The 11,534-nt window shown below is 36.6% G+C and overlaps 1 protein-coding gene across 2 annotated transcripts in view; it reads right to left on the reverse strand.

Annotated features, from left to right (window-relative positions):
• stac (SH3 and cysteine rich domain) overlaps positions 1–1,202 on the reverse strand; it is a 31,372-nt gene extending 30,170 nt beyond the window's left edge. For both annotated transcript variants that reach the window (XM_082143074.1, XM_082143073.1), the window contains exon 1: positions 834–1,202. In XM_082143074.1, coding sequence (XP_081999200.1) covers positions 834–941 — 108 coding nt within the window. In that variant the 5' untranslated portion in view covers positions 942–1,202. The remainder of the gene's footprint in view (positions 1–833) is intronic.
• Positions 1,203–11,534: the final 10,332 nt, after the last annotated feature.

Consider the following 11,534-nt stretch of genomic DNA (forward strand, 5'->3'; position numbering starts at 1 on the left):
AGTAAAGTGTTCATCATATGCACACTTTTGAATCTCACAGGAAGTAGTAGGTCATCCGGGTACCTTTTGCCTACTCTTTTATGAGTAGCCTACTGTGAATTCGGACATACCTATTTTGTCACATAGCTGTTTTTCGCCTAAGTAGCCTACTGTAGGAAAGTATGCGATCTCGGATGCAGCCATGGTGAAGTTTACAAATAAGATTCAGAGGAGAAAATTAAGAAAATTATCTATGTGAAATTTAATCTATGACTTCATATTTGCGATCATGTTAATGGATGTTAAATTGTAAATACAAAACTGTATCATCTGAACATTTGTTAGCCTTGCTTAGCTGTTACCTATATTTGTTTTGCTATTTTCTTTGAATTAAAATGTAACGTTTGTAAAACCATTTTGAATTAAAATGTTTCACATAAAACGAGGGCGAGCGAGGTATGGGGGTGACATGATAATTATCTGAACAATTACATTTAAGTAGCCTACCATAATAAATTCATGCACAAAATTTAAAATATCGATTCTGTGTGTTAACACGCGCCCCCAGTAGTGTGGCTAGTAACGTCACTCTTTGTATTTGACGCTTATTTACACAATTAACACGAGGATAAGTGGTAGATCTACTTTCATTTGTAGCAGACGAGTGAATTAATATTATTAAGAATACAAAGTTTGACACACATAGCGTCAAAAACAGACGGTAAAGACATGTCACAACACTCCGCGGTCTCTAATGACAGTAAAAGTGTGAAAGGACAAGTAAACTGCGCACTACACATAGATCTCTGTCGGTTTGCTGTGACTGATGTTGTTATGAGATGTGTGTTTCAAACCTTTGACTCCTGTTGGCTGATGGATGTGGGGGACTTTGGCTCACGGTGCTCCCGTTCGTTCTCCTTGCCCACTGTGTCCTCCTGAATCATGTTCGCTGGCGGAATCATGTTGATAATATCAGTTAAACAGCACCAGTCTGTCGGGTACGTCTGGATGCCAGCGCGCTCTACATGTTGAGTTGAGATGGAAGTTGTGAACTGCCGAATGCGCTGAGAATAAATGGTCTGAATGTAGGCTACAATATCGCACGCGTTTATCGACTTTCCATCAGTTTGTATAATGCATAGTGGAGACGTGGTCCGCTCGAGATGAACTCACTCACTTCATTAGAGTCAGTATAGTCCAGGTCCAGATCCAGCAGACTGACTGATCTGGCTGTCAGGCTGTGGATTAGCCAATCAGAACCGACTAAGGGAGGAGTTCAGATCTGATTCATTCCCATCCTTATTTTAGAAGGGATTTTTTTTTTTTCTGAGTAGACTGGCTGTTGTCACCTCTATTCTTATCTTCACATTCATCCATAAATTGTGAGTCTAAAAATAACCGTGTTAACAGTTAGTGTTACTGTTTATTTCTATTTCTGGAATGAATTAGGCTATCTGTGCACTTAATGGGTGGTTTGGGGAGGATCTGCCTCCCCAATTAAGGCTTAAGCATTAGAGGAATTAAAACATAAGTTTGGGGAGTCAAAAAGGATGTAGCCTATTCTATTTAGGTCAAATAGGGACACTCTACCCAGGGTTTTGAACAACATTTCAGCACGCACAGAAGTTAGATAATAAATAAGTAAGTGTGTGGGGTAAAGGCCCATTCACACTAAGAACGATAACTTGGCTATAAAGATGACTATTATCCACACCAACGTATACGAAAAAGCTAGCCTAAGCACGCGCTACAGTTGTTTGTCGCTTTAAATGTTTAAGCTCTTTAAAGCAGGATGAATTTGCTAGTCGTGAACAGAATTCGCATTTGCCTAAGGATAGCACCAATAGTTTGCGTTACAACGATAAAAATAAAAATATTCATCAACAAAATGTCATTTTCACTTTTTAACACATGTAGCCTAGGCTATATAGGCCTATTTCAAGTCGTGTTTAAAAAGTACTTTAGACTGACGCGCGGCTCCCAAAAGCTATACAGAACAGACTGTAACCGTTAAACAAAATGTTTGGATAAAGACAGAAAACAAATTGACTATGTAAAAGAGTCAATATATTTTTTAATCTACAGATGTGCCACTTTTGCAATGCAAAGGCAGCACAAAAGCAGAATCTGCTAATTAATGTTTTAAAAACGATACTAAGAATATTAAAACATGAATTTAATGGGGGGAAAAAGAAAAAGTATATATATATATATATATATATATATATATATACACACACACACACCTATATGATTTTACTGTAGGCTACATTAAAAGGGTCAAAGACCTTACCAGCAACTGACACTGTTTGGAGCATCCAGGAGCTTTGCATATTGTAAATATCTTTTAAAACACATCACATTATGTTTTGTCAAGGTTACTGGTCTGATTAATTCCCATCATTATTTAATTAGTCTCACCATATGTGTGCGATTCTTCTGCATCAATATCCTATGAGCTGTTGGAGCCATGGCTCACAAACATTCTGCTCTTTTCATTCATTAGAAATCAAATCCAGTTAATCCCATCATTTATATTTACAGATTTGACCCAAAAAATAAGCAAGAATTACCAATTTAATGCATTATAGTGGCATCAGATTTGTTTCTTAAAAATCCATCAGTTGTGATGGCATGGCAACAGATGGCATCTCATTTATATGAGAGGAAGAATAAGAGAGCTGTGCAGGAGAGTGAGGAAAGGCTGTAATTTTCACCCCCAGCTGCAGAAGAGCACTGAAGGCCACGGGGAAGGAAAACAGGGTCTTAATTATAGAGGACAGAAGGGTTTTACTCTATTAGTTCAAGTTCTCGCACAATGACAAGTATTGCAGCATCACCATCTTCTTGAAATTGAAACTTTAATCAGTCTAAATCTGACTGATGTTAAATCTGAAATATGCCTATTCTCTAAAAAACAAACTAACAAACAAACTAGGGCTTCAAATTTATCTTTCCTGCGAGGAGGGTAACATTTTCAACTTAAACATCATGGCTCAGACCCCCTTTTTATGTGTTAATTAGATAAGAGTCCTTCATAGGTTAAGCCAATCACAGCAGATCAATTCTAGAATCACAAGAATTAGCAAAGGAGGATATCTAGAACTTCAACCAGAATCAAAAAATTTTCAGGGAATCATGATTTACTTTTCAGCTAATGAATCATCAGCTGTGAACACACTTTAGTTTCTTTCAGCAAATTCCTCCCCAGTCTAAAATAAGGCTTCATCTGTTGGTTACAATATGACATATGAAATCACTGCTCAAACATTTTCCCCATGTGCTGAGCCTTATACCAACAAAGTGATCAGAGGCTGATTTGGCATTACTTTGAAAATAAAATGGCTCAGATTCAATCAGATATCAGCTTTGAGATCCATGCACTTCCTTCTGAGCGGTTACCTTAAAATAGTGTTGATCCGTCTCTAAATATAACTATGGCTCATGTTATATATGGATTCAATAATATCTTTTTTTTTGTCATCTGTTTTACCTCTGATCCATGCTAAGTTTAGCATTTGTGAATAATGGACTGAGGTAATTGCGCTTGCTGCTTGTTTATCAGATGACTCAACAAACAGAGAGAGAGAGAGACAGAGAGAGAGAGAGAGAGATATCCATGACACTGAATATTTAATGGAATCCCACATAGGTGTGACACCAGAATCATAAAACAGGAAAGGATCAGTACAGTATCTTAGTCTAATGAGTATCCACACACTTAAATATCATACGTGATGTTCCTCATCCTCAAATCAGTTTAATGTGACATACAAATTATGGTCATTTACTTGTATTTCATGCCAGTTCATTGCACAGCCTCATTGAACTGTCACTCTCTCTCCATCCACTGTTGAAACACAAACAGAGGGAAATCTTAAACTCTCAGCATATGAGTGTGATGAAACTGCTTTCGGGGTTTTCCATCTGTTCTATTCGAAGCTCCACATGAATCATGGAGTCACAAACATAAAAGCTGCAAGATTTGTTAAAATGCCCTCAAGAGAAAACACGCACACACACACACACACACACACACACACACACTGGCAGTGGCAGTAATGACATTTTACGCTAATCGTTTTCACCAGGGCAGAGAAATTAAACAGGTCGACATGCGTCTGCTCTAAACGCTTCTGGATGAAACTACATCGATGCAGAGAACACAAAACAAGGTAAACATAAAAATCAAATTTCACATGCATATCCAGATGCCAACAGACCACAAAATGCAAGTTCTGTGTGCAACAGTTTGATACAGTTTTATGCAACAATTTTCAGCTAGAAAAAAAAGTCTTGTTTATTTATATCTTTAGCTTTAAAATAAATGTATATACGTATATATAAAATTAACAGCTAACAGCACCAGTCAGGTAACACATTCAAACAGTTGATTAAAAACTAAAGAAAGGTAAAGCCAGAAAAAGAGCAATACTGCAAAAACAGCAACTGCTCATCCTCAAACATCTCTACAACACAAGCCCATCACACAATCCAACGGCCTCAATGCACAATAAAAACCTAAACACAAACCAAAACAACCCCAACACACAATTAAAGAAACTGAACACGCAATACAACACACCATTTCCTCTATAGCAGGTGAAGGTGTAGCCTGTGCGTAGATGAGAGATCAAATGAGAAAGACTGACAGAAGACATAGCAGATATTACTGGCTCCACCAGAGGGCGCTAGACTTTTGGGCTCATTGACCCACAACAGTACGAGGGATACAAAATAATCAAAAGGCTTGTCACTTTGATTGGACATACACTGATTTCTTACTGCAATTGTTAAATATTAAATTGTCAAAAATTCTCTTCCAATAAATTACTATATTAGGATGTTAAGAAAAAATTGACTCTGCACGTTTTGTGAGCAATTTGTTTCACAAAGAGCATGAAATTAAACAGCTTAGATGTTAAACTGAACTCAATATGAACCCAAAACAAGACGCCCACACGGTGAACATGGTCCTCTCTACCGCTGTTAGATAGACAGAACAGCAGGAAAACTCGGGAATGTGCTAAATGGATTTCCTGAGAAGTTCCCCAGAGCATTAGTACCAATTAAACCACCCCCTATTGAGGGATTTAAGCATTCATCCCAGCAGGAAAGAGAGCAAGAGAATGGGAGGAACGGGAGCTGGGAGTCATGACTGCAAACGATTCTTCAGGTAAAGTTCAATGCTTTCACAACAGCCATCTAATATTCTGTTGTGTGTGTGTGTTTATTTTTTATTTAATTTTTTGCTTTTTGGGCAGGTTAATATATATAAATTTAAGCTTGTTTGCAGATACACATGGGCTTGTGATGTTTGTGTCCTGGCCCCAGTCTCCTTTGGATCTCTGAACCCCTCACTTACATATCAGAGCTAATATAGAGTGCAACAGTTGGGTTCCAAAATAATTCCATTCATTTTATCCATGGGAAAATTGGTTTTTAACGATAAATTGTAAACCTTTAACAACACGCCTACTGTCATCTATGAGATTGTTAATCAATGTCAAATGCTTCTGTTGGCCTGCGTTATTTCAACCTATATTTTTAAATAATTATGTTTAACAGCTGAATTCCTCGTGAGAAACTACATTACCCATGATTCTGCAAAAAATCTCCATTAATCAGATAAATCAAACAAGCAACTTGCACCAAAACAATAGCACCCTATTCTAATACTCTTATAATACTTATGTGTATATATATATATATATATAGCAATACATTTAAAATATATTGTATGTATATACATAATCAACATCTTTAAATCAATAGTTTTATATTTATCCAATGTTTTTATTTTGATTGTCATTCACAATGCTTCATGGGATTGTAGTTCTTTTCCTCATAAAAGCCTTTTTGTCAGATTTTCAAATACTTTTAGCTTCAAATAATGGTTTGTAATGTTTTGAATCACCTTGTAGTTGGTTAAGCTATGAACCAAACCAACCTTCTTCTTTTTCTTTTCCCTTTTTTTTTTTTATCCCCACTGGAAAAAATGAAAGGGAAATAAACTTCTGGAACAAAGGCTGCTGAAAAAGTGGACAGGCACTGTTTGCACTCAATTCCTGCATGTTTCATGTAAAGTATTTCACATTGTTCATAATTTACCTCAGGCCTTTTAGGAGCTCAACAATAATCTGCTGAACCCGAACCGCATAGTTTGCTTGTGTATATCGCTCACTTATTTTGCCATTTGTATCATCAAAGCACCTTAATAAAGCACATCATTTCCTGTTCAGTACATTGAGTCAGGGAGTGAAGAATAATATTTCCTCCCGTCTGGGGAGCGTGAGCAGTGCTCTGACGCACAATGAACCCCTAAGACTGCTGCTTGTTCAGGCCATCGCTAATGAGACTGGAGCTAAAAACAGCGTGCTGTGTGTCTACGAGAGGGACATCCTTTCTGTCACACACACATGTTCTGGGCAGATGCTTATTCACTAACTTGCATCCATGCACATATGCAACAGCTTGAAACCACCTGTGCAGTTTGGGTTGCCCACAATGCATTGTCCTTAGAAACAAATTATAATTAAGATCCCCCTACAGTGATTTAGCGTATTCTGACTTGATGATACAAGTTATGTTGCTAATACACCAGAATCCCCCTAGACTGAGTGTAAATTCTTTCTGTTTTATTAGAGCAGATAAGAGTGAGCTCATTAATGGCACAGCATGACTGCATAAACATTATGCATTCAGAATTAGACTGTAATTACTGGTTGCATTTTGCTTCCTGTGAAATATTGTGCAGCTCTCAGTGTTTACAGATAAATAAACTGCACAGAGGTTGGATAAAGCTGATCAGGAATGGTTTATATCTGGATTAGATTCTGGGATTTCTGTAGCCATAATTCATTAAAGCAATGGTTTTCAACTAGGGGTCTGGGGCCCACTATATAGGGGCCTCAGCAAACTTCCAATGAACTGTTATTATTATGTTAAAGTAATCCAACTCTAATCTAAATTAAAATGCACACATAAAAATCAAATCAAGAAATCATATCTAAAAAAACAAAACACAAAGTTCTATCTATTTTCTGAATAGATGTTATAGGTCTACTGTGAACTATTCATCTACAGGCCTATGTTTATTTTTTATTTTTTAAATGTTCGGCCCTCGTAATGTGAATTTCCAATGAAAATGACAGACTTCTCTGGTGGCATATGCCGGGCTTCTCCAATCATTTAGTCTGTTTCATCTCTTTAAATCGACTGCCTTCATCAAATCCACAACCGATTGATAGTTCTTTTCAGATAATTTCTTACACTCTTATGTATCTCACAATACAGAAAAAAGATCTGTTGCTTCTGTTTTATCGTGACTTTAAATCAGTATTACTTGTCAAATAGATCTAATCTTTCAGTCAAGGAACTAAACACATTTCCATCAAATTTTCCAATAGATTTTTATTTCTCATAGATCTTTTCAGATCCTGTTGAGCCCTGTCTCAGTTACACCATTACAATAATTATACTCTGTTCTTCACGTCACTTCTCCAAGTGCATCATTTATCTAAATAAAATATATCGGTTACGGATTACGCCACAGAAACTTTAGTCGTGATGCAGGCTGAACCAATGCCATAACAGTGCTAATCAAGTTTAATAGGTTGATCTGGACTGTCTGGCTTCAGAACGGATGCACTGCGAAACGAAAGTAGTCTGATGTCAATTTGTTTTGTATTATTGACATGCTTGTGAAATTTCTTGTTTAGTTTTCTGGTTCAGTATGTTAGTTTGCATTTGAAGCCTGATTTTCAGTTCACATATAACATTTCGGATGCCATGTACTGCGAGTTTTCTGCAATGTATGTAAGTACATGTAAATATTTCAAATGTTTTGCATCGATTTCATCACTGGTATAAAAAGTGTTACACTGAACTTTATAGCATGTGGTGGAAGTGAGTGGGTGACTCTGGGCACAATTACATAATGACTATGACTATTGGCAGGCTTTTTTTTTTTTTTTTAACAAAGCACAACTGTCAGCTCTAATGGAAAGAATGACTCATGAAACAGTCTGAGATTTTATTGCAGATTGGAATATATATAATCAGATGATGAAGTGTCATCTAAAATAATCTGCTTAAACAAATCAAACTGACTAGATCAGTTTTTATTGCAAAATCACATGCTTTTTGCTCATGTAGACGTCAGATAAGTGTTGTGTACTCATAGGGGGACAGGTTTGGATTCATCCTGTGTAATGTCCCAATTCCAAGTCCCCCCTTTCCCTTTACCTCCATGTCTTTATAAAAGCAAAAATACCCATTGTAAAATGATGCCAAAATCTCTCTCTGATACTCTGAAGAAGAACAGATAATTGTGACACTTTCAGAAGGCACTTGATGATTTCATCCAAACATCAGATTAGCTTGAAACTTCATGGCAAGCTTTGATCCTCTAGAGGAGTTTGTTTTCAAAACTTGATCACAAACAATAAAAAAAATATTGAAGCCAGTAATTCATAATAACATGCCAAGAAAACCACCTAGTTTGTTTTCACCCTCTCCGTCTGTCTCTTCCTCAGATGCATGGGTGGAGGCAGATGGCTGAATTAAACGATGAAAGAAGGTATGATTATACAACTGAATACAAAAGGTGTGAGAGTCATATTTAGATGTATGTGTTTATTAAAGACAAGAAAGAAAAAACAACAATATCAAGATTAGAACACTGTCCAATAAATAACAGACCTGTGAAACTAGGACATATAGTATGTTTTCCAAACACTATCTGGGACTGTTGACGTCTCTTAATATAACACACACCCCCACATCAAACGCATATCTGCTAACAACACTTGGAACGCTTTGAAAGACAAAGTGTTTATCGTTTCTATTTAGTGCACAAAACCTGTCTGAGACTGTTGATATCTCCTAATGTAACACACACTTCCGCATCAAACACATATCAGCAGAAACACACTTGGAATGCTTTGAAAGACAAAGAGTGTTTATCATTCTATTTAGGGCAGATGACAAACCTCTTTATCCTCATGTCTCATGAGAAACAAATACATCACGTTTGTGCATGGCAACAATTGTCCTTTAAGCACAAAGGACATGTTTGCACTGATTGTGTTCAGTGTTTTCGAAGCACCCGTGTTTACAAGGCCATCTACAGTGATAAAACACATTGGATTCAAGCAAGCAAGGATTAAAACCTTGTAGCTGTAAGGAAGCAGGACTGACAAGTGTATTTTATGTGACTGTTGGTAATTTGAAGTGGAAAGAATGTAAATGGCTTGTGTAAATGGCTTGTGAGGGTTACTGTGTCCTGAATTGACAACGGAAACACAGATTACTTCAGGACACTGACCTTACAAGTGAAAACCGATTTCTATTTTGCATTTTTTATAGTTCATTATTTTTTTATTACAATTTATATTCAATAATTTCAGTGAAAAATGTAACAAATTAAGTCATTTTTTTAAAAGGTATAATTTTTTTTCTTTTTAAGAATGTCTTCGTATTTGGTTTGTTTTTCTTTTGCTATAATGGCATTAATGCTAAAGCTCAAACTTCACCAGTTTGTAAACACCAATGATGATCCATGATGATCAATAATGATCCAAAGAGCATCTTGTGTGTCATTGTACAGCCCTATGATTTGATAAGAGAGAAATAGTGAAGAATCTTACATATTTGCACATAATCATTAAAGCTCCTGATTATTTACAGGTTTAAATGGGATTTTAAATCACAGGCCCCACTATATATGCAAAACAGTATTTCAATCCCATTCAATCTTCAACAGAAATCTTTTTCATAATTCCACAGAACATGAAACATTTATGTGTGTATGATGCAAGTCTTTGAAAAATGACAGAGAGAAAAAAAAACGAGAATAAACAGACTTCTCATTTTTCTTTAATGATCTCAATCAGACCATCAATTCACACATATGGACGAATACACATCTGTGTTTCTCTGTGGAGAAACTCTCCCATTGATGACGTCTTGCAACCATGAAAGAGCCTTTGTGAACAGTTCAAAAATGCTAAATCTATTATTGAAGACTTGCATTTTTCATTCAGAAGGCACTTCTTTTCTTCTGGGCCCATTATACTCCTCACGTAGGCCTCTACGCCACTTCTGCCACATTTAAAGCATAAAAGATGCATTCAGTCCCGACTCGGTTTCTAAGGAAATGGTTTTATTGGCTTAGTATTCTTGGAGTCAAGCTCTAATTTAAACAACGCAGACTCTGTGCTTCAGGTATTTTTATGTTGAATCATCAGCTCATTATGGGTGAAAACAACTCCATTGTCAACATGAGATCTTCAGTCACAAAGTACTTGTCTGACACCGAAGACAGGTCAGACATAAACATTCTGGTTTTCTTGATAAAACGGATCGCAAACGTGAAATATGAAGAAAAAAAAATGCTTTATTTGTTATTCTTCTCATAAACTGGTCAGTCTGACAGAGATTTATTTTATTGTTCAGTAAATCAAGGTCTGAATAAGAGCTTTCGGGAGCTGGTGTGACAGCTTTCATCTTAGCAATAACGACACCTGAAATTAATCAAATTTGACCACTTTGTGAGAATGTAAACGTAGATTTAGTAGCCGGAAAATGATCCGTGAAACTTTTGAGCAACAGGCTAAATTAGTGTGTCAATGTCACACAAAGGTCAATATTTATAGTCTCAAACAGTGCCACTGTGTCACTGGACTCTATTAAACAAAATCTCCACAGACGTCTAAAAATCCTCTCTGATCTAAAATAGACAGAAACTGCTTTCCAGAGGTGAGGTGTAATAAAGTAGGCCAAGGACTGCCACAGAAAATAGACTAAACACTAAAACTGGCCTGGATCAAATCAGGTCTTTGAGAGAAAATTAAAAAAGGAGGTTAACTAGAATCTTCGAAGTCACGGGTGTCCCTGGGGGGTAATGAGAGGAACAGGCCCCATGTGCACTGATAGGTGCAGGAGACTCAGTGCTAGAGGTGCAGCGACATCATCATTTTACCACACTCATGTAAACGCTATAGCTGGCATATTTATCAGTGTCAGTCAAAGAAGAGAAACTGTTTGTTTTTTAGCAACAGGGACTGTAATGTTCAGTAACTGTAGTATTCAGGGAAGATCATGTGACTAGATACATCTTTTTTTTAAAAAAATTTACAAGCTAAAAATGGCAGAAGAAACACCTTGGCTCTGAGCCTTTTTTTAGAACCGCAAATAATGCAACTTATTACAATGAACTGCAGAACTACACACATGGTATTGTTGCACTGCTAATACTGTTGACTTCTGCATGATATGCTTATTGTGTTTAACCAACATTTATAAGTAACTTTTTATAAAAGCATCTGGAAAAAGATTAAATATAAATTGAAAGGAAGTCTTTGGCAACAGGTTTGACCTAAGACACGATCACGTAGCGGCAAGTGTGTTTGCTTCAGCTGCAGGTCTAGAGTGTCACAGAACCAGAACCTGTTTTTGTTTTCAGCTGTTAAGTTTACTGAGAACTGATGGCAAGAGCTTTAGTAAATCAGAAGAATCCATAATCCATCAATTTAACACACTATTGTTCAAAA

The sequence above is a fragment of the Leuciscus leuciscus genome (genome assembly GCF_965113295.1).
Source record: "Leuciscus leuciscus genome assembly, chromosome: 17".
In the NCBI taxonomy this organism is placed as follows: domain Eukaryota; kingdom Metazoa; phylum Chordata; class Actinopteri; order Cypriniformes; family Leuciscidae; genus Leuciscus; species Leuciscus leuciscus.